The sequence below is a fragment of the Aquila chrysaetos genome, chromosome 10 (genome assembly GCF_900496995.4).
Source record: "Aquila chrysaetos chrysaetos chromosome 10, bAquChr1.4, whole genome shotgun sequence".
Classification (NCBI taxonomy): domain Eukaryota; kingdom Metazoa; phylum Chordata; class Aves; order Accipitriformes; family Accipitridae; genus Aquila; species Aquila chrysaetos.
In genome coordinates this window covers 27,759,514-27,784,439 of record NC_044013.1, presented here as the reverse complement: position 1 = coordinate 27,784,439, position 24,926 = coordinate 27,759,514, and the positions used below count along the sequence as shown (strand labels likewise).

Below are 24,926 nucleotides of genomic sequence, written 5' to 3'. Positions count from 1 at the left end.
TTAATAGAAAATGGAATAAAACCACATTGAGCTTCTCTTCCATAAAGCAGCTTGTTCGTGAAAAATCTTTCTCAGAGTTTTGATGTAGAAGCCATAAACTTACCTTTCCTCACTTTCTTACTGCATTATAAAAAGGAAAGACAGTGAGACATGACACTAAGAGAGAGTTGTAATATATTCGTTTTGAACAGGCATTTAATTTTCATACATGCTGCTACATGCTCAGAAAACAATAGCAGAAATCCTACTGATTTCAGGGGGTATAGAATTAACACTAACTTTAAGTGCAAAAAAAGTTTTTACGCGAATCAACACAAGTGTTGTAAAGTGAGAAAAATAATCCATAGGCTTCTACTATTTTATAAACTGATCTTTCACCACTGTCAAAAAGTAACAAGCACAATATGCAGTTCTGATTTGCTTGCCAGACATGGGATTGATCCCTCAACTGGTAAACATCTAAGAGTGTAGGGAAGGAGATGTCAGTACATTTACCTCCTCTTCTGTTTTGAACAGCCTTAGGCAAAACATCATGTGTCACAGAGCTTACTGATGCTTGTCACAGGTTTACCTGTGCCCTCTTCTGAATGCACCCTCTCAGATTGCAGTGCTTACATCTTCTAGTCCTATGCAGATGGAAACTTCTAATTCTCTAACTTTTCATTAAAACTGGAGTCATAATATTCTACTTTGTTTCTAACAACTCTCTCAAAAACAGTAATATCAAAAACTGGCCCTGAGAGAAAAGCGACCTCGGGGAGCAGCACATGGCTTGCATGGGAAGGCACTTTGCTGATTATGGCTTTGGGAGCAAAGCTGAGTTCCTTTTCTCCTCAGAAGGATAGACAAGCTTAGCGCTATGTAACTCCCACCCAATTACACACACTCAGATTTAAGGTATTTTCACTGGAAAGTACAGTGATCTATTACAATCCAAGTTTTTAAGAAGCTGGAACTAAAAATACATTCAGATAGCAGACTGAAGGCTCACACAAGTAGTGACATTTCATCCAGGCTTAACTTCTAAGTTTGTAAGGTGTTTCTAAAAAATGTTAACCTTAACACTGTACCTAAATGTCACCCTTCCTTCTCAGCATCTCTGACTGTGTTTCTTTTCATTCTCACAGTCAAGTCTCTTGTTCAAGGCTTCCTAACAATTAAAATACCTGATTGCAATACCTTTCCTTCTGATTTTTATACAGAATATATTACCCTCCCCTCTGTAGAGAAACATTTCTGTCATTCCTTTCTTTCAGTCTTCCTTTGCCACCTATTTATTACCAAATCAAATGTATAATTTTTAAACCTTTCCCCCTCTATCTTCAGAACATCCTGCACCTGACAGTTTATCAAGTTTTCCTCCACTCCACTGCCATTCCCCACTTGAACTACTATGTCTACCACAAACTTCCCATGTATACTATCTCTATAGACGTAAACTATGGGCACAATCTCGTCCTCAATGTGTTCATCAAACACTTAATGTCATCGTATATATGCTTGCAGTCTCCATCCTCTGACGTTTTCAACTGCATAAAGCCCTGAACAACCTCATCTAATCTCACAGCTGACCCTGCTTTGAGCAAATGATTTTACTCCATAAAGAGTTAACTCCAGAGGTATACTCCTTACACGGTTATCTTAAAAAAAGGACCAGTAACATTTCTATTTAGCAATGAAACCTGGCAGCCACCATACTACCAGCAATGCAGTACTGAGTACAGTGGGGACATGCAAGAGCAGAAGAAACCATGAAGAAGATTTTGAGTTGAATTTGCTTGATGGACAAGGAGGTGGGGAGCAGGGTAAAGGGCATACAGTGTTACTGAAATTATGAAAAAAAAAAAAAAAAAAAAAAAAAAAAAAGAAAAGAAAGACAACTTGTTACTTTATGTTGATAAATCACTACTTAAGTTCCAGGTTTTATTAAACATGTAAAGGTTAAAAATGATTTTTTTACCTCGCTTTCAAGAAAGAAAAGAACCAACATTCTAATAAGGTTTCCATTTGGACTATTTCGCCCCCTCCTCTTTGCTAGAGCCTCTTCAGCTTGGGGATCATGTCTGCTGAACAGTCTAAAAATAAGCAAAAGGAGCTATCATGTTTATCAAAACAAATATCATTTCTGCAATAATACGATGAGCATTCATTCTTGATATAGTAGATTTGTTCATAAAACACAGTGAAAGTATCTCAAGTTATTTCTTTCAAGGGAAAGAGGGCATGACCTCTGCCTGTCTGAAGACATGAATTTATCTTCAATACCTTCATGTTCACAGGGATGGAAGAATTTCACACAGGAAGAAAGCTCTCGAAAACCTATTTACATTGAAAGATTTTTCACAGTTTTATATATTTGCATAATTTGTATAGTTTTGCATTTTTAACTTATCAAGTCTTACAATGGTGGTAGCACTTACTCCACTAGTGCCTTAAGAACTAAGGTTGTATCTTCACTGTAGTCATGCTGACTGGGATATGGTATAAACAAACTTGACATCCCATTAAACAACCAACCTCAAGTATCACTAGCAGCATAAATGATAAAGCAAGCCACCGGGCAATTATTTGTTTGTTTGTTTGTTGGGTTTTTTCCAGGTAAATTATACATTCTCCATTGACTTCCCTGATGCATGGCTAATTCCAAAATACTCTCAATGCTCAAATTTGCTAGCCTGAAGAGATCTCAGATGTGTCTACATTACAGTTACAGCAATGATTGTTTTACTTTGAGAATTTTGAAGACTGTTCCTTGCTTTTACCGTGAAACCACAGTCACAAGCAAATTAGAAATATGAAACACAGTATTCTGATTTCACTACTATAATTCATTGAAAAGAGAAGGATGAGTTATACACAAACACATTTTAGTTAGCCATCACCTTTCCCCCCCGCCTGACTTAACAGATAAGAAATGAGCATCTCTGCAGATGCTGAAATATCTTAAAACATCCACCTCAGGATTGAGTCAGTGATCCTCTTTATTATTTGCTCTCCTTTGCTAACTACAGAGAGAAAGTCTAATGACTAGCTTACACATAGAAAGTGATATTTAAATGTATAAAACTAGGCGAGATAAATCTCACCTCAAATGCCTCAGGCAGATTGTAAGTTATTTAAAATGGAGTACCAGCTCTTACGTGTTAGCAGATACCAAGAGAAAATCAGTGTTAGGAATGGGACAATCTTCTCTCAATGCTGTTTACCTTGAGAGACATTTAGAGAACACAGCACAGTATCTCGTTGTAAAGAAAAGTTAGGATAAAGTTTTTTCTTTACACTAAGTACACTAAGGTGCAGATATGTCTTCAAATTCATTTACCTTCAAGGCATTTGTCAAAATTATTTTGTCACATGTTAATTAACAAAGGAATTTCAGTATATATTTTTACAAAGAACCTAACCATTTCCTAAAACATGATGTAGGAAACTAAATGTAACTGAATTTTGTAAATTAACTCCTTGAAACAGGTAATGCCTGATCACAGAGATGAACTCCAGAAATCCACCAATGAAAGCTTACAATTACAGTGTGGACTTTTAAATCACTAATAAACCACAGAAAATTAGAACACTGGCAAAGGAAAACTGATGTTTTTACATTATTTTCTTCTGTTGTGTATCTTGGCATGAAAAATTATATAACCTGCACTCTGATATATTAAAGAACTCTATTGTCACAACCCATGAGGGGAAAAAAGAAAATTACTGCTAAAAGACTTTTAACGGCAAACACTAAAATGAAAAGGTTTACTATTACGTGGTAATGTCATGGTCGTAGTTACTGATGCGGTATGATTCAGATCCATGGAAAAGCTAGCTCATTTCCTTTGGCATAGCGGGTACATGAAAGATGTAACCATGGTGTAATGTATTTTTAGGGGAAGTCAGTGAGTTTAGAAACAAATTTCTTAATTGTTACTACATAAAAACCTCTCAAGTTCACAATTTTGAAATAAACTGCTTTAAAACTTTGTAAAATTGATGATTGCCTATCAGGTAGACCAACAGGGATGTATAGGCCCTATATATATTATTGCAACAGTAATTCAGCAAAAGCTTTAGGATTTAAACCAACTTCAGAGGTTTATGCAGCCTTTGTGTATTTAGCCCTTGAGGAGTTAGGAAAAGTTATCTGAATTCTAGAGCAAGAAAAATGTAAATTCAGTTTCTTGAAGTCTTTAGGTCTTGAATTTAAACAAGATAATAAGTCTCTGTTTAAATTAAACACCTGATTTGCTAAATTGGGATATTTCACTCTTTGCTTCTTTGCCTTTTGATCTTACCTCTACTAGGAACCATTCACAAATCTGGTCTTGTTCCAGGGCAACTGATAACTTACTTTTTGTGAAGGAATTCTCCAGCTGCTACTGCAACAGGCCGGTGTGCTGAATACACCAAGTGATACACATTCTCACAGTCTTCATTTGACAGAGCTTCTTCGCTTCCACTGAAAGAGTCAGAAAGTAACACCTGAACTAAAACAAATGTTTAATTTCAATCCCCTCACCTCCCGTAACTTACTTTTGACAGCTACAAGATTGATTTCCTTCATACAAAATCCTAAATGGTTGAACACTGACTTCAAGGATCTTTGGTTCAATTTCCAAATACAGAGATATTTAAAGGGCCTGTAAGACTGGAAGTTTGTCTGATTTCCCTCTCCCAGTTGTATCTATCTATCTATCTATATAAAAAAAATATTATGAAAAAAATGTCATCACTGCTTACAAATCTTGCCCTGTTCAATTACTTAGACCATCACACTAACTACAATGCATATATTGCAAGATGCCAAACACTGATTATTGATCATTATTAAACTAAAAACCTAGCATGTTACATGAGGAAAATTTAATTGCTTGCTTAAACTTATTTACTTCTATCGCAATGTCTGTTTGCTTTCAAAGCTTTTAATTTTTAAAGTATTCAAATCTGGGACTGGGAAAACCTGCTTCAGCCTCCTGGCCTACTCCATTCTCAGAAGTTAAGTCTTTTCACATGACAGTCCATGTGCTCTTGTGCGCTGTGGGCAGGAGGTGTCTCTCTGCTGGCCTGGAAAGTAGGAAGGCATATTCCCAATTCTAGCTGCTGAAAGGGCCAGGCCAGGTGGATGAAACTGCTTCAGCAATGGGAGAAGGCACAGAAATACTCTGGACACAGGCAGTAGAAAACTAAACCTGATTATGCCACAAAGTGGGGACACAGAACTAGCACTGTGTGTCCACAATCAAATCAACACATAATCACTTTAGGATTGAATTATTGTGTGCATTTAGAATTACAATAATGCTGATACAATAAATTGTCAATCACTTTTACCGTAGTTACTGTGCTGACTAGATACAGACTTCATTTTCAACATCAAGGAACAGAATCTGATCATAGCCTGCTGTGCTGGATAAAAAATGATGAAAAGTTTATTTTCTATAATTATTTATTGACAAGAACAAGCCACCTTTTACCCTTATCTTGGGTAAACAACATAGTTGGGGCTTCTGCAGTTTCCAAGCTCAAGGTAGATTTTGTGTGCAAGTTTTCTGAAACTCAGAAAAACTTCCATTTTTCAGCAATATTCTTGAAAAATGCTATGAGCCATGGAACAATGATATTCCATCAATGCTATCAAAATATCACCACTGTCGGATACAGGGATATTATTTCCCTCTCTGTTCAGTCAGCATTCATCAGAAACATTTATGTATCAGGACTCCATACATCATTTGGGTTCATACTACAAATAATTTTTAATTGGTTATTCCCCATCACGATTGTTCATGACACCTTTTTGGAGTTCCTACCTGACAGAATATTGCTCTGTGCTGTTCAACGTGACCCATATTCTTCTGGTGCTAAATGCATTAGCTATGTTTTCACCATGCAACCAAAGAGAAAACAGGACAGGAAAAAAAAGGCGCACTGGACAATTCCTGACCTAAGATCATACTGTGTTCCCAAACATTGCTAATAATGTAGGGAACAGTTGTGTTCTACATCTCATTTGTGATTGTATTTGTTATATTTGCTTTAAAAATGTAACAGTATGAGATTTCCTTTCTTCCTAATGTTACAAGTCTAATATCTGTAAAGGAGAGTGACTCATAAATAAAAAAAATGAAGTCCAGACTGCTTTACTAAGAGGAAAAGCTAGTCTAATCTTTCATCCAAATTCTGCATGTCCAAGAACGTTCTTCAAAGTGGAGCCACTGGGTATAAAGTATGATGCACAAATTCTATGCATCTGTTTGTAAAACAGATTTTCTTTAACATATGTTTTAATGAATATGTAATAAAAGCTTAGCAGTGGTCCTCCGGCAGCACACTCATAAGGCTGCTGTGGACAGGCTGGTTCAAACAATCAGAGCGTGGGATGATCTTTAGGCTGGATCTTTGCCTCAGGGAAGCCACTGCATCTCTGTAAGAAAAAGTTGGGGGCCTGGAAGCATGTCTCCTCATGCATGGCCAAGTGTTTAAAATTGCAAGCTACCACTGCCACCTCAACATAACCCAAACAAGGGTGCTGAAGTTAGCATCTTTTCCGTGTCAGCTTATTTACCAGATGACTCTCTTTGCAGCTGTGTCAGGTAATCAAATCTCCTAACACTGGATCTTTGCTTAGTTACTGCTAGAGTTATTTTAGCAAATGTAACCCACAGATACTTGCTTTGGGGAGGACAATCATTTTGCCCTTGGCAAAAGTTATAAACACCCTTTGGCATTCTTCCACAACAATGGGTGCTCTAATAGCCTCAATACATCAATAGATTTTTATACTTTGCCTATTGTATTTCCATGAGATGGAATATCTTATTTAGCTTCATGACCATATTATTACGTATTTTGTTTGACTTCATACTAAGGTAAAGTAACAGATTCACGTCATTACATAAGCAAAGAAATCAAGTCAATTAAATATTACTGGCTTAGGTAACTTTCAAAGGGAATATACTGGTTTTGAAAAATACTCACTGAAGTATTAGCGTGACTAATCGAATGGCTTCCACAGCAACATCATATTCCTTATCAAGTGTCATTGATACAATGCGATCCTGAAAAGGAATTTTATTACAGTGACAAAACAGAAACACACAAACAGCTATCAGATGAAGAATTCTATAGATTACAAAATGAATTATCTTGGGGAGAAAGATCATTCAACTAGACACATGAAAGCCCTTTAATATTATTCAACCATTTAATGTACATCTTAGGAAGCTGTATGCTATATGCACAATGGAACAATAGGCAGTTACACAGGAATGAGAACAAGTGCTTAACAAACAGTCCTTATCCTTATATGTTTTACAGAGAACAAGCAAGGAGACTTTGGAATTGAAGCACTGTTCTGGACTGGTCTTACTTAACAGTTCTTTCCTGAAAAGGAATGTACTTGGGTTGGATGACAGCAGAAAAATTGCCCCGCTTCATTCCCCTGAAAACAAATAATTTCAGAGCAATGAATGCTGCATATATGCATATTTGGAAATACTGTGAAGAAAATCACCCCTGAATATATGCATCTGCATATTGCCTATAAAGTTGCGGCCTTCATACCTGGCTACGTCTTAAGGTTTGAAGCTGATCTCAAGAATTACACTACAGACCTTCCACAGGAAAGTGGGAAGTTCTGCGTTTTGGCTTTGTATTTTCCTATACTCTTTCTAGTGGAGACAAACAGACCACTTTCCAATCTAATGTAATGATTTTATAACTTCTAAGGACCCTGTAGTTATGAGAGGTCTCCTTAGGGTTTCTTTCTCCTTAGTTCCAGCTTGCTTACTGGCAACCAAAAATAGATGTGATTAGCGTATGTTGTCCTCCCTATCTCGGGAGAATTTCTACCCATCCATAAAAATGCAATATGTGTTGATGTTTTTTGCTTGACTGATCAATTTAATGACAAGAAATTGGGCCATCTGAAAATAAAACTTGATCCTTCTGGCTTGACCTGCTTCAGGAAGGACTAGGTACTATATGACATTGTGGGATGTGAAAAAATAGAAGTCAGGGACTGGAAAAGAAACAAGGGATGTGTTAGGAAACAACAGTGAAAGTCACCAAGAACAAATCAGGACAAAATAAAGGTGTTCACCTCTTTTCTCTACTATTCCAGGCACTTAAACGCTGAAGGTGAATATCAAGCAACTGATGCTTACTTCAATATTAGATTTTAGGAATATTATGTAAAGAATGCATTGTGGCTGTCTCAAGTGTTACCTTTCAACTAAACTAGGTCTGTAGAGATACATTGTGTCACTATGATTGAATGCACCTCTATAAATCACCATTAAGTTCCTGGGAAATTTGATGCATTTAACTGTTATACCTAGACAGTTTTAGAGACCGTGAGAAGTCCATGAAGAGACTCAAACAGTCAAATAACTTTCCAAACAGGAAATTCTGTGTATGAACAAGAAAAAAAAATTGCTGTCATTTTTTCCTAAGGTCCTGGCCAAGGAACAACTAACAACAACAAAATCAAGAGAAGGAACAGCCAGAGATACTGATCTTAAAAGTTTCAGTGGAATTTCATATACTCCCTCAAAGTATATCTTAAACTCCAGGAGGGAACTAACTGCACATGAAGGAATAAGCACACAAGTATAAAACTCCTACATCTCTGAAAAAAGCCTGGAAAGGAAGGGATCTTCTCTCCTGCCTACAGAGCAAGAGGCACTCTGAATTTGGAGTCATTTTGGACTTTGAAACCAACTGATGCAACAATGTTTTCTTATCCAAAAAGACTGTTCTTGCCTCTCAATTTTCCCCAGAAACATCAGGCTTAAAATAAACAGTGTGGATGCATCATTTCTTATTTTCAGCCTTGGTGCCAGCATCTCTGTGAGATGGCACCTGCCAGGCAGGCACCAAGATCCTTGAAAATGAGACCTGAACACCTAATGCCTCTGGAAGGTGTAACTTGTGTGGTTTAGTAAGTTACAAACCCCAGCTGCTCAATCTGCTTTGACAAACGTTTCCTGTACTACTGTACAGTGGTAGAATAGGACACAGGCTTCTATATATAACTTGAAATATTAATTTTCACTGTCTATGAAGATCAGTTTGCAGTTATGTATTAGGCTGTGCACAAGGCTGGCTGAAGAGCAAATCTATCTCCTTTTGCCTCTCAGGCCATGCAGACAGTACTCTCCTGCAAAGGGTCAGGGATGAGGGACAGGAATTAAATGGATGCACCTAAATCTGCTGGTGTCTTGACTTTGACACTGACTGCAAAAGAGCTAATTCACATCTTTCCCATACGGCTTCAGTTAATGTTTGTATTAGACAGGAATTCTTGATGGAAAACAAGTCTCCTCTTTGATGGACAAAACTGTTTTTGACAGACAAAGCTTATTTTCTAGCATATCACCTACACAAACAAATGTTGGAAAGAACACACGTCTTTCCGTTGGAGAAGTGACATTATCAGATCCTTGTCACAGCTATCTGGAAGGTGGTGAAATATTAACACCCCAGTACAAGTCATTCTGGATCAAATTAATTTATACTTTGAACAGCTTAGAAGATCTCTAGAGAGATTTCTCTTGACAGTTTGAATGGATTGAGCTGAATACCAGCTGAACTGTGCAGGTCGATTGAAGTCTGATGAGGAAATACAAATAAGCAGCATTTAGGTCAATTATTTTTCAGGGGGTGGTGGTAGAGCTTGTGGTGGCGAGACATTTAAGTAATGTATCACAGATTCAAAAACCATTAATTTGAAATCCTGGTGCCAAAGGCTGCACCCTTGTCAGCACAGCTGTAAATCCAAGTGCAGGCATTTGGGCAGTGCCAGCTTTTTGTTGTCTTGATGTGGCTGGAAACTGAAGCTGATAAACCATCATGTTAAACATATCTGTTCTCTAGGCTCACAGAGACTTTGAACTCACTTTTACTCTAATTTATGTCATAATGATACAGATTTCTGTAGTAAAAACAGCTTTAATAGAACAGAAGAAAGACAAGGAATCCTAACAGGGTTCCCTTTTGTCTGAATCTTTTTGACAGAAATGAAAATTCCTTGTGCCATTCTAAACCAAGAAGAAATGCACAGGCTAACCTAACTTCTTCTAACAAAGAAAATTGTCTATACCCTGAAAAAGCCAGGAGGAAATATTTAGAGGTTTCATGTTCCTGTAGTTTTTTGAAGTACATTTCTGAGTAACTATTTCTCAAAGTGCCTCCAATCATCTTGAAAAGTTTTGCTGATGGATGGAACAGGTTCAGATTCCAAGCAGCATTTTCTCTTACAAATTATAGGAGGCTGAGAGAAGCATCCAGCACATTTTCTAGTAAAGAGAAGCAGATATAGAGACCATGAGAGTTTTAGTGGCCTATTTCAAAATAAATCGAATTACAGAAGGAGCAAATATAAATAAATCTGTAAGTCTGCACAGATAGAACAAGAAAAGCAGCAGGGTTGGAGGGTTCTTTTTTCTCGAGAGTTAACCAGTATTTCTGGTTGTCCTGAGGTGATAAGCAGACTTATGGAGGCATTACAGAAGTAGTCTGAGGTCTGAACCTGTTTGCCAGGTACTCTTCGATGACAAGAAACTTGTCTTTACTGCAATAGTCCCAGAAACTGACTTTATAACATTAGAAGAATACAGGTGCTCAAGTGATCTCACAAAATGATCTAGTTTCATCTCCTACTTTAAAGTCAACCGTACCAAGTTCATTCCTGACAGATATTTATTTAACCTCCATTTGAGATTTTTAAGGGCAGACTATTAATAAAGAGTCTGTTCTATTATATAACTATCATTTTGGACAAAAAGCCTTCCTTAGTGGCTAGACTTTACTGCAGTTTAAGCATCTTTTTTCTCCATCTCAAGTGAATGCAGTAAAAGGCTGATTACCATTATGTTTTTATGCATCATTTACATACAGGGAAGATATGACAAGTTTTCTATATTTTGTGCTTTCCTAGATCAAACTGGAAGAGTTAATATTAACTGCAATGACAGACAAAACCAGTGAAGCAATATAAAATCTACAGTGAGAAATACAGTAGGTATTTATGAGTATTTAAATCTCTACTTCTTTTCTAAAGAGAATTTTTCTTCAGCATTATAATAATGATTTAAATGAAAATAGATCAGTCATCTCCACTTCTCTTCTACACAGAATTTGGCATCAGCATTATAATAATTATTTAAACGAAAATAAATAAAATTAGTCTTTCCTTGGGGGTTCTCCAGAACACAAAAGCGATGGTAAAAGGTGCCAACTGACATGGTGACAGTGCCTGAAAGCTTTCTTCGCAGAGCATCCAAACAGAAACAATGATGGTATTTCTATACTCATCTCTCCAGATACTTCACTTGTGAAGTAAAGCAGTCGTGCCACAAAGTGAATTAACAGCAACATTCTCATCAAGATATTAAACAAAAAGTCAGTGTGTTTGTGCTAGTAAGAAACTCCATGAATTATACTACTCCAGTACTTATCTCCTAAACAGGACAATTATGCTCAGGGGTTTGTCTAAAAGCACAATGTAAACTCCTGTTGTGCAGCAAGGTATTTCACTGTGTAGAATATCGTGATGCAGATCAAAGTACCTCTTCCTCCAAACACAAGCACATATTCAACTAAAAAGCTGTCTTATAAACAATCTTTTGTTACAGGCTGTTACTTTTAGATGTATTTTAGATTGTGTGAAACACCCAGTACACGTCCTTACAAGTCAATAAATCTAAAATTAAATAAGTACAAGCAGACTGAATAATGACAATATATAAACTATCAATAACACAAACAGATAAATAATCATCCTGGCCAAGCCTGACAAATCTTACAAGATAAACACTGTAAGATGAATTCAGCTTAATCTCAGCATTCAGTAATACAGTTTTACTACTGCAGTTACAAGCCTTGTCACAAACAAATGAGTTTATTTTTGCATTTAATATACATGACTCAAAGACCGCAACAGGATGAGATAGATGATACTTTTATTTTCTGTACTCCTTCCAAAAATTGTATTTCCTCTTACCTTGAATCTATTAGTGAACAGCTCCAGTTTTGGAAATAACTCTCTGTTGGTATACAGACTCTGAAGAGCTTTCAAACACTTCAACCTCACTTCACCTTGCTAAATAAAACACACTAAGATTAGCTGATAGAATACCCTAATCAAATGCACATGAATATTAAATAATATCATACTGTAATGTGTTTAATGTACATTTAAAATTTTATGCAAATGAATTACCAAAGCCAATTTGCAATTCAGCTAAAACCCAAAAGCCACATGCAGCTGCCTACATACAATGTTAAATTTTCTCCCTATTTGCATATATAAAGGATTTAATGTGCTATCACTTAAATGTCTATTACTGTTTTCCTTTCAAGTAACTCCACAAAAAGATAAAGAATGTAGCAAGTAAATACAAAATAAAGATGTATGATCTCAAGGTGGTTGGTGAAGACAGTGTGGCTATTTATCTTTAGGAAAGAGACTACAGGTAACTTCTGCCTGATATCTGGTGTTTATAATCAATGCACAAGTGTTCAAAATGACTGAGCATGGGCTGCATGTAGCCCACTCAAGCAACTCAGTCGTCTCCAAGCATTGTCTTTCCTTCTCCCAGGGACAGAAGGAGTACATACTGGATTTATTATTCTGAAATTTCCTACATCCCATCTCTCATAGGACAGGCACATGTTGAAGGATGCAAAAGGCCCGAGACCCTCCAGTGGGGAGCAGGCTGCTGCCACAAGAACAACACATCTAAGCCACAGCCTGAGGAGCCCTTGGGAAGAATAGCAACTTGTGTCTGTCTGTCTGAGTTGTTCTGATGGCAGCAGCACATTCCCAGCTGCTCCTTAGATGGGGTTTGCTTTGATCTGGTGGGCTGTAGGCAGGAAATGTGGGTGTCACCAGACAGTGCCTATGGATCAAGGTTTGTCACCTGTAGGAACAGCTTCATTTCTGAGCCTGTCTATTCTACAATCAAGTCTGTATTTAAAAAACTGCTCAAGCTAAAAACTGAAAGAACATTCAGAGACTGACATAAAAACAGAACCTAAAAATAATTTTTTTAAGTTTCTTTCCTCCTTCCCACTTATTTCAAAAATTGAAATAGAAGATAAAAGAAGGACAGAAGTTGAAAGGAGGATTATCAGAAGAACTTTTCCTTGAAGAACTATTGTTCCTAAGAAATCATCTCCTTGTATGTGTGAGGGAGTCTCTGAGCACTCATGCTCTCTTCTAGGGAACTTTTTGACTACCGTTGCAGAGAAAGTCAATGAGATGAAAGTTAAGTTTAAAGGACCTATCATAAGATCTTTCAAGGCACAGAAAAGAACTTTCTTGAAGAAAAATTTTATATGGATGTGATCAACTGCTAAAAAAGCACAGAGGAATGCTGTTTGTCATTCTTCTTTTAATGGTACCTGTGTTGCAGTACCAGAAACGGTGTTTCCTCTGCTGTGTGGCATTCAGAAAGGCCAGGATCTCTGGAGTCATCACTAATCATTAGCAGAGGATGTAAGCCTCTTACGGCCTTAGCTTATTTAGCCACAGAGGATCAGTATCAGTTTTGGCATGTGATGAACACTACAGAGCAACAGTGAGGTAGCAGGTTTAGTTACAAATCCACTGAAGACTGTCCCATTTGTGACCAGATTGGCTTGTTATTCAGCCAGTGCTGTAGTCCCAAAATGCAAAACTCTGAACTGGTTAGGTACAGAAAAAAAACCAGTGCCAACAGCAATGAGACTTGAGACCTGTGCAGATAAGGTTCGGACTCCCCGTGGAGCCCAAAGCCCTTGCGGACTTCACCAAACACCATGGATCAATGGTCCTAGAGTTAAGTTCAGGCCTGATACTGAGGGTCTCTGTAAGTCTTAAGTAAGCAAATCAAGCAAGGTAGATAGGAAGTGCACCTGTGAACGTTTGGTACTTGCATGGCTTGCCAGGAGACTGAAACCAGATGCTAACAAAAGCATACTGAACCAGGCTACTATCCTCCTGCCGCTCACCAGATACGAGGCAGAAGACAAGTAGTGACTGCAGGAGCAGGTGAGGAGGAGAGAAAAGTTGTGATACACCTGGTCCCTCTAGCTGAGGGCAAAGGCCCAGGAGACACAGAGGCAATCCCAGGAAACGACTGCCTTTCTTGGCAGACAAATGATAGGAGGGGGACTTTCTCTGAGAGCAAAAAGGTCTATTTTTTAAACTGTTGTTCAAGGAGAGAATTAATCTCTTTGGAGAGGGAAGAGCCCCTGCATGTCAGCTTGCTAATCCTGTTACGAAGGTTTTAAATTAGAGTCAGGGGAGATTAATGACAGGAACCCACGAGGAAGCATAAACAGCAATGACCTGGACAAGAACCTAAGGCGGGCAGAAGTGAAGTTTACATAGATATACTGCACTGAAGTCCAGAATGGAGCAGTAGCAATGTGCCACAGACAATCAACATGCCAGACACGAGATGTTTCTTCAGTAACTATGAGAATTGTCCAAGTAACATGAGCTTTTAACACCCCAAACACTTCTTGGGGAAAGAAACACAGCAGAAATTTCCTATCTAGCAAGGAAGTAAGCAGGTGGGAATGCTAAAGTTAGGGTAATTCCTAAGAAACTTATGTGAGGGTAAAAGCTGCAAACAGCGATGCAGAGCAAGGACAGGAAGAGACTTACTAAACTAAGAGATGAACTTATTTAACTCATGAATTAATTAGGAGGTCAAGCGCAAGAGGAATACAAAAACCAGAAGGAAGATAAAATAAAAAAGGCCTGGGCAAAGTATGGAATGGACACAAGAGGTAATGAAGAAAACTTTCTGTAAATATGTTTGTAGCACAACAAAGAAAAGTTAGTTTGTTTTGAAGGAAGAGGAAAAAAGTAATTGTCACTTTTTATGTGCACAGTGGTAGGAAAAGAAATAATAAAATTACAACACAGACTATTTAGCTTATGCGAGGAAGAACTTTTTAGTGGCAAACATAGTTAAGCACTCAGACTGCTACAGAAAGCTGTGGAATAACCAACACTAGAGGTTTTTTTAGAAAATATGACTGTGAGAACCACTGTGGATATACAGTGAACTCTACCTTAAGCAGGGAAGGAATAAACAAAAATATTTCCCAGACTACATTTTAGCCAGATTTTTCTCAATTCTGAGCTTAGGTTCATAGAGAATATGAGTCAACCTAAGGCAGCAAATATTTGCGACCATGCAATACCTTTAATTCTGTTAAAGAAAATGAGCATCACTTTCCAGCTATTTTTGTGTAGTCACATCTATGCTTTTCAGCCAGAAAGAACATCTGAAAGGAAAGCCTTGCCATTTTCTAAGTAACAGACAAAATATTTGCATTATCAGCATTCTAAAACTAAGACCTTCCATTCTCCTGAGTTTCATCTTCCAGAAAAATATACTTACTTGGGGTTTTGTCCAATTTATAGTTGTGACACTTGAATATTGCAAAATCCTGAATTCATCCATACTGTCATCAGTTCTATGCATGCCTCTTTCTCCAGTCTAATTATTCCTGTAATTCTCCTTCTCTCAAAGCATTTTTACATAATTATTTATATTTTTTATTATTTTTGTTATATAACATTCTTTTTCATGAATGAGAAATGCTTTGCATCAATACTTAATTGTTAATGCTTTCTTTTATTTACAATTTGAAATTAGAACCTAAAACAAAAACATCAAATGTTTATCAACACTTTAATAACAAACAGTTCTCATATTTTCCCTATTTTTGTTGAGATAATCCTCCAGACACTTCTGAGTTTTGAGCAAAAAATTGTTACCGCTGCTAATGAAGCAAAAAGCAATACATACACCTTTCATGCCAGCAGTGTGGGGTAGTCTACATTTGTCTGGGAGAGCCATGCTCTACTCAAAATTCCCTTTAATATGGCAGACCTGTGAAAAAGAATCCATCCTGATGGAAACACACCATTGTCATATTTTTTACATGCTAATCACAGGACTCGAAGCAATAATCTGTAACTCTTGTGTAAGTCTCACAGTGATCTGTAGCCTGGCCTCAAGCCACCTTAGATTCTTATTAATGTTCCATACAGGTGATACTTTTGAGTATTAATTTGCCATCTCCCAATGAGAACCAGACTTTTCTTAACATTCAGGGATACCACAGCCGCAGAAACGGTAATTAAAGGTGCACTGCTATGTGTCAGCTCACACGGCAGATGAAGGCTTAGATCACACAGAGATGATGACTTTTTGAGCCCCCAGAAACACAGTTTTAAGTATTTTTTAAATAGGTGGGTGGTCAAGAGAGCCAGCAAAGTAGTTTCTCTCTTTTCACCCTTCATGTTTCTTCTTTTGGATTTTTCCAGTTCTTTTTTGGTGGCTAAGGGTATCCTGCTCTTTTTTAAAATATATCAGGTTTTAATAATAGATAATTAATTTGCTCAGCTCTTTGCTCTACCATATTTCTGCAGACTGCACTGTTTGTTTTTTTCCTCTTGCATAGAAAAATGATCTAAATTACTGGGTATCTTCAATCCCACAGTTTATGGGATGACTATGATATACTGTGTTGCATTTTGATGTTTTAGGGTGGTGTATTTTGAGGTAGTCTGCTGCCTAATGACAGAAATAGTTACACTGCCAGAGAGAAACAGATGAAAATGTCCTGCAGCACAACAGTACCTATGGGAGGAGTATTCCTGGCAGGAGCAAGCCGTTGTGCTCTGTCTGCATGTGCCCACTCAATACCATTTATGAAGATAATGTGTATCATCTGATGCATTTTTTTTAATTTTCTCAAGCTTTCCCAAACCCAAGGAAATCAGGTACCAAGTATATAAAGTTAAACATTCCAAAGTTTGGAAAAACTACAGTTTCAGTTTCTATATAATCTTAAAAACAAGTTCTATTTTTTCATCCTTTTAAGTTAGGATGCCATCACAACGAAGTATTCAAACACCATCTGTTCCAGAGGACCCTGGGTTCATTCCTTTCACAGAAACAGACAATGAGTAAAGTAGTGGCACACAAAGAAGGAAAAGGCATTTTCTTATGTATCAGGAACTGGTGTAAGAACCATGATTGTCTAGGTATCTAGAGACACAATTATGGTTTCAAAACAATTCCATGCATCAGTGAGGCAGATGAAAATTAAGACTGGATAGTCTGATTTAACTTTTTTTTTTTAAGAGGTTTCTTCATGCAATTATATTATAATGTTATATATTTTTAATTTATGCTCCCAGATCAACAGGAATGAAAAAGAAGCTTAAAAGAAGAGAAAGGCGGAACTAGAAACCCATATTCAAATGAGAAAGTAATCTATAAAAAACAAAAAAGCCCTATAGACATTCATCTGAAATCTGGGAAAGGGACAGGATTAACATATGAAATATACAGATTTCCCAAATTAGAGAACTAAACTTCTGCATCCTACCTCTGAAAGACTACACTGGAGCTACTACAAAGAAGTGCAAGAACTGTGTCTTCCCTGTGGTTTAATTTGTATGTCTTCTGAAGTAGAGTATGAAACTGATCATGAATCTTTTGCACTGCTGCCTCCTCTCTTTTTTGTAGTAGCAAGCTTCCAGAGAAGTTAATAATTTTGGGGTGACTTCTGTTCATATGAAATGGAAGTACCTTATGCCTTAGCCTTCATCTTTTCCGTATTTTAAGTATTGATCATAGCAAAAATTATCTCCTGATCAAAGCAAAATCAAGAAATTTAGGTATCAGCTGGCAAGTTTTTCAGGTTGTGCCAATGAAAACCACGCTGTCAAGGGATCTTGTACTTTTGGAGGGTTTGCATTTTTAATTGGTTCTTATTCTGTCTTTTTTCAATATAGTCTTCCCATTGCACTTCCTTCCTCCTTTCTGTGCCTCCCCAAATGTCTCTTTCTCTTTTTCATGCTTTGACACGTGGCTCACCTGCCTCTGACTCTTCCCCTATTCTACTTAAAATCTGTCTCACTCTATACATTAAACATACACTATATAAATAAAAAATATCACATATCATGTATACCAGGATATTAAACAGATTAGCTAGTGATTTAAAGACTTAGAACCCCAAGGCACTTCTGAGGCCTGCAATGAAAAATATTACAAAGCAAGTAGAGGCAGGAGAGTAGCCTGATAGAATTCTTCTGTGTCTGGTCCAGATGGAAAACTGGTTTTTTTTACCATAACATTGTAATGTAAAATTTGTTTGATATGAAGAACATTACATTTAAAAAAGCTGAGGTATAAATATATGTTAAGGGTGCAGGCAGATGACTAGACCCTGGCCTGAGGTTAAGCTAACTGAAGAGGATGTGAGAAACTATTGGACATGACATGAGAAATTGCAGGACGTGACAGATAAGAGTGTGAGAAGCTGACACCAGTCACAGACAGTGCCGTAAGGAATGGCTGGATTTCACAGATGGTTAAAGGGAGTTATGTGAGAAATGGCTGGACTTCACAGATACTAGAAGGGGACTGAGAGCTGCGAAGTGCAATGCTACTAGATTGTGCTCTCCCACTGGAAGTGCTGCTTTCTGGAAGTGTTCTGCAAGGATTAGGAAGTGCTCCAAAAAATCCACTGCAATTATTCAGGGGATAATTTATTTTTAATTAAAAGCCCTAGAGTAAAATAAAGTCCTCCACCACATGTAAAATCCTAATCCTCCAACCTGAGTTGACCTCCCCACTGATTTGATAACTTGAAGCAATGATCTCTACCTCCTGAAGCATGCCTACTAGTAAGGCAAACCAATGTTAAACATGAGGTACACAGATGGAGCAGCAGCTCTTCCCCTCAAAGCACTGTGATAGCTATGTTTCCATGTCCAAGCTTTAATGATAGGAAGTGTAGTGTCTCTGGAGTAAACAGTGGTCATGGTTGGTTGTAGCAGTAAGCAAGATCTTCCTCCTAATCAAGTTTTGTAACAATGAGATGTAATGTAAAAGTTTGGGGAAAGTTTGTAAAGTAAAAGTTTGAGAACTACAGGTTTAGAGAGGGAAGACATCACATATCTAGTATCTAAAGCATAGAGGGTACTCTTAACAAGTAAATTGCTGGTGAAAATCAAAGTGAGATGCAGATCCTTGTCAGCTATAGCTAAAGCAAAAGAACCAGTAGCAGCTAACTTCTTTCATTAGTGAAAGCTAATGTCTTTCTAACTGATCTTGTTCAGACTTCAGCAAGAGTGACCAAGTCATATCCTCAATGTTAATATGCTGTCTGAAGTTATTGAAGAAATCATCCTTTTAAAGAATCAGCTGTTAACTACCAGTTATGCAAGTCATCAGAATGAATTTGCAAACTTTTAATTTTTTTCCAGCAGTGCTCCTAGAAAAAAAGAATAGTCTGAATCAGGATGCTGGAATTTAATGAGCATTTCAACAGTATAGGTGGGTCTCATCTGTTTTCCTTGGATAACGTTAGCAGAAGAGTTTAGAGTAAACAAGTGTTTCTAGTGGTTTTAGTGAGAGTGGGAGGACAGCTAATCCCAGTTGCTGCATGGTGTACAAAAAACCCTATACAGTCAGAAGTGCAAAGTCCTGTTCCATTAGCATTAGGAATGGGCTACTCTTGCTGCAGGAACTGAGTGGTATTTAGGCCTGTTGCCACCCAGCAGAGGCATGTTGTGGATACCATCAGTACTAAGAACTGTGGTGAGATAGGAAAGAACTTCTGGATATAAATCTTTTTGCTTCCACCTGGTGTTTCAACAATTGTTTGAAGAAAAAGCTCAAGAGAACCTTGAAGAGATTCTTCAAGGGCAAATGAATTGATGAGAATTCCACTGGTTGTGGAGCCAGTGACGTCTGTTGGGGACCCAGAGATATTCTATTTCCTCTAACTATTGGGCAATATAAATGGAAGACACATCTGGAAACCTCTTTTTCATTCTGCTTCAGACACAAAGGTCCTCAGGGATGATCTGAGGAGACTTCTCTTTCTCTTGTAATCAGAAGAAAAGTGCCACGGAAACATTTCTATTAAGATATTCTAACGGAGACTGAAAACACAAAAAGCACAGGAACCAAGCGTGCAGCCTAGGAGTGCTGTATCCTAATTTAAGTGAATACCTTGAAATAAGCTGCTTGAAAGATAAATAACAGGCAAGAAAAAAGAACAATCTCTTTACAAATCAAAGATGATATACTAAACATGTCTTGGGTAGTATAACAGCAGCAACGTACAGTACACTCTGCTATGTACAGTAATACACAGTACTTACCCTGTCATGTAGTGTCCAACCAACATATTTTAAATAACTATCATTCAGGAAGGCATCACTGTACATTTTCATCCAGACACCAATTTCTTCAATACAGACAGCTCTAATCTCAGCAATAGCATCACTAATAAGGAAAAAAGAAAAGTATTAACCAGATTACAGACACATATCATTTACTTCTCATTCCCATTGCCCTAGCTGTAAAATTTTGCTTTTACTTTTGATGAACTTCACTATGTAGGGCCTGTCACTGTTCTCACTGCTGTCTCACTGACTTTCTGTTCCTTTACGTCCTTGAACCCATTGATCTATCTAAAAATTTCAATATTTCTACATTCAGATATGGTATTTCCATTATCTCAAAAAATCCTCACCCTAGTTTGCTTCTTAGTCTCTTACTCCATCTTTTACCTCCCTCTTTTCAAACAGAATTATGAATTGAAGCTACAAACCTCCTCTAGACAATCATCTCTGAAACACTGTCACCAACATTTGCTTAGCAGGCTTGACCCTCTCCAGCTAGAGGTGTAGAAAAATTGCAAGGTGGAAATAGTTATTTGGTTTAACCAAAGGAGCCCACCAGAGGGGCAGAATGGGATTTGGTACATAAACAGATCTTGTTTCATGCACCACATGAAAGCCCCTATAACAAAACCCAGGAGAATGTTTACATTTCAACATGGGTTTCTTCCAGTTTTCTTGCTTTTTGCTACATTGTGACTGTGGCAAGTGATGAAAGAGGCAAAGACAGATCTCAGGCAGACTTATCAGCTGCTTATTGAGGAGGGGCAGCAGGAAACTGTCTGGAGAGATCACCTAAGGAGATTGGGGATGGAAATTATTTCAATCTGATTGGCACTTTCCTGACTGACATAGAGCATGGCATATTTACTAATAATGAACAATGGCTAAACAATGAAAAAAGGGACTGGGGCCATCTGGCCCTTTAGTAATTTCATCTCTGAGACATCTGTTACTATGAGAAATCACTTGTGCCACTCCAGCTGGCACTGCTTCACAGTTCAAAATTTCAGCTGTAACGAAAGAGGAACATAAAGAGCTACTGTACAGAAGAAGGGAATGTCTGGTGCTTTGCAAACACTGGCCTTGCTTATAATTGAGACTCTTGTTCTGTACTTTTATTAAAAAATCTTTTTGGAAAAGGAATAAACATAAATTTAATTTTAAACCAGCACAAACAGAGCCCCAAAATGAAATCTAATTTGGGGGGGGGGGGGGCGCGAGGAGTGGAAATTCCAAGCTTCAAGCAAGAGAATAATTGCAAAATAAGAGAAACTATATTTTTCCTAAAGTCTTCAATTTTACAAAATATAAATAAAATGCACTTAATCTTATGTTCAAGATACTTACTGCATAAGTTCATACACACAAAATAGTATAACAAAACCATGATTACTGCATACTGTGACTGCCTATGTACTTCCAACCTTCAGACTGGTCCACCTCAGTAGGAGCCATTGTACTGTATATGATCTTCCAGATACCAAGATGAAAACCACAGCTCCTACATGAACACGGCAATCAATCACAGTATCACACATGACTAGATGTGGAACTTCTACAGTGAAGTCTCTGTTTTTCTCATTCAATTTCAAATTATAGGGAGGAAACTGTACTGATGTAACAGCATAAAACATGCATTTAAAGCTAATGTATGAATGTGAGGGGGAAATTTGTAGGAATGCCATCAAACCACTATCATTGTCTCTCTTCGCCTACATGAAACACATTGATTCTATCAACTTCCAAACAGAATCATTAAAACTGGTCTGTCAAACTCCCTAAAGACTCTATAACCTCAAAACCAAGGTAAATGTCAGTCCACAATGTAGACAAGCTGCATTACAAGAAGAGTAGGACATTAAAGAAGCTGTTCCTACCAGGGATTTCTCAAACAGGTTTTAGATACTGTAAGGATGAATGTGCTAAAATATTCAATTCAAGGGTTTGCACTATAAAAACTGTATTCATTATGGGGAATGCAGCCACAATGAAGACAAGTTTTAATTAAAACTATGAAGTTGTGTATTACTTCACACTAAACTAGATTAGCAATTCTCTTATATGGAACTATTTTTAAACTATTTTTAAAACAAAATATAGGTGGAAGGAATCAGAATGCAAGACTTAAAGAACGATCTAAAGGATCGGTAAGTATGAATCTCAAGAAAAAGAGGGGGAGCCACATATGCAGCAACAAAAAGTACCCATGAAGACACTTCCACTAGGGGATGATAGCCTTGGTCCTCACATCCAAGTAGGTTATTTCACCACCTTATAAATTTACTAACTGTGAAGCATTTTGGAAGGATTTAATGGCAATCCCAAAAAGAACCCAAGTGTCAACAGCTATTTAATCATGCAGCACAGCAAGCCAAAACCCAGGAAAATTTATCCTTTCTGTAAGACTGCATTCAAGCTTCCCTAGACAGACAGTGAAAAACTGATTCTTGATTCAAAAGCTTCTCAGGGATCCCTAGGCACTACGGACAAACACTCACTCCAAGCTGCTATTTATAACTAACGAAAAAAACCCACCCCACCCCACCCCCCCAAAAAAAGGAAAAAAGAAAGAACAAATCTATTCAACTAATTACACGATTTAGTATAATAAAAATTTAACATCTTTAGTATAATTGAAAATGGGAAAGAATCATGCATAAGGCATGTGAGACTAGCAAACAGACTCAAGTTGCTGGAGAGGCAGGAGAATTTGTGAGACACCAATTTCCCACTCCACCACCACTGTATTACCGATAAGAATTCCTCTTCTTGCAGGAATCACTAACACATATTCCATGCCCGTACAATGCTGTATCAAACACAATATAGCCAAAAAGCCTTTATAACTTTGCTATGCACGTGATCAATTGCTTGTTATTAAACTATAATTCTTTTCTTACAATTTTTACACATTTAAATATATTTCAGCTTCTTGTCATAGTCACTATGAATTTGTTTTTGAAAATATACACTATTTGTGGATGACACAAGAACATATAAATAATAATCATACCAGCATTGGAAGTAATTATAAATTAGTGACGTAAGTTTGTATTACTTGCCAAAATGCTTCTAGAAAGGAACAGAACCTAGTCCAGCACGGAATCCAAAACTAATGCTGGATCTACAAATATTAGACATAAAATATATTTAACCTTCTTTTCAGCAAACTACAAAGTAATTTCTATGCAGTGAATAGGAAACACTTAGCAAACTATTCGAAGCAAAATTCACAACCTATATTCCTACTCTTAGTAAAGAGACCCTGCATGATGCAGCTTCGTAAAGAGATTTGACAAAAGGGGATCAGGTAAGAAATTTACTGGTTCCTTTTAAAATTTTGGGTTGACAAGGCAGGCCCATAAAACCTAGGACAAACCATAGCAAACAGTGTCAGGAAATAGGCTTTACTAGTTGATTGTTTCTCTGAAACAGTGCCATTTTAGCATATATTTCATGCTAAATTACACTCAGGTATTCTGATTAAGGCCAAAAGTAATTAGGACCCTGAAACATAGAGTCTATAAAGGATAATTGGGATATGTCAGGTGGAGACTGGTATGCTCTTCAGGGTCTTGCTGGAGTGGTTGCCAGTTCCAACTCCTGGGTTCTCTCAGTCTGTTGTCTAATCACAAACTCATTTAGGTTAATCAAGACCAAAACTGAAAGCAATTTAAGCTAACCTGGCTGATAAACACTGAAGTGGATGCATAAATCCTTAAAGCATTACCAGTGTTCAGGAAAAACACCCAAGGCAAGTGATGGAGATGACTAGCAGAGCAGTAACTGCTTCAAGACTTCTTGGAAGCTCCTAAAGGATGCCTGGCTACACTCTTACTGCATGTTTGCGTGCCTGATATAACAATTGGGAGTTGTTGCCTCTCACATCTCGCTCTTAAGACAGAGAGAACTACAGATAACCTTCAGAAGAACATGATATTACTCAACATGCAAATTGGATATGAACAGAAAAAAAAAGATATTTTAGTCAATGGATTTAGATAAGAGTTAGTCTATGAGAAAACTTTCTAACAAAGACAGAAACGAGGGTCACCCACCTGCCTTTGGCATTCTTTGAGATGGAATCTCATATTGCCAGTCAAGGAACATCAAATGGTGCAGCTCTACAATAATATACCATTGCCAGTTGGGCCAAACTATGCCTGTCTCTAGGGCTGCTTGACAGTTTCGAAACATTTTGAGTATGTAGAGAAAATGTCTTTTCTACCACTCTCTCATCTCTGGACCTGAATTAGGACCCCATAAGGGAAGAAGGGTAAGAAAAATAAGTGTGCAGAGCCCAATTCCAAAATTCACACTGGTGAGTGCTCGCTGCATATCCCACTCCTGGGAGGGGCTGGCAAGCAGCACTCCCATTTCTAAGTAATTCTACAGAGTGCTACTTAAATAGCTATTTCAATAATGTGTTACTAAGCTGATTATCCAACGTTCTTGCCAGACCAAGGAATTGTATTGTTTGAAGGCATGACTTGAATTTCAAGATGTAGCTCTACGTATCCCTAAAACCAGTGTTTCCCAAAGACCTACCATACTAACACCTTTGCTTATATGAAGTATGGTACATGGCTTTGTGGGAAAGGGAACAGTATGTGTTTTTAAACTTAATATTAAGGTCAAACTCATTTAAGTACAAAGATGTAAATTTTTGCCTTTCTCTTCTTTTTTCATGACTATTACAGTCTCAGTAATTTCTATC

General features: G+C 37.5%; 1 protein-coding gene across 9 annotated transcripts in view; it reads right to left on the bottom strand.

Moving 5' to 3' along the window:
* STAG1 (stromal antigen 1) overlaps positions 1 to 24,926 on the bottom strand; it is a 205,132-nt gene that overhangs the window by 56,867 nt on the left and 123,339 nt on the right. For all 9 annotated transcript variants that reach the window (XM_041126677.1, XM_041126678.1, XM_041126675.1 and 6 more), the window contains 5 exons: positions 20,186 to 20,309; positions 11,996 to 12,094; positions 6,970 to 7,049; positions 4,343 to 4,450; positions 1,961 to 2,075 (listed from right to left, as the gene is read on the bottom strand). In XM_041126677.1, the coding sequence (XP_040982611.1) occupies positions 1,961 to 2,075; positions 4,343 to 4,450; positions 6,970 to 7,049; positions 11,996 to 12,094; positions 20,186 to 20,309 (526 nt within the window). The remainder of the gene's footprint in view (positions 1 to 1,960; positions 2,076 to 4,342; positions 4,451 to 6,969; positions 7,050 to 11,995; positions 12,095 to 20,185; positions 20,310 to 24,926) is intronic.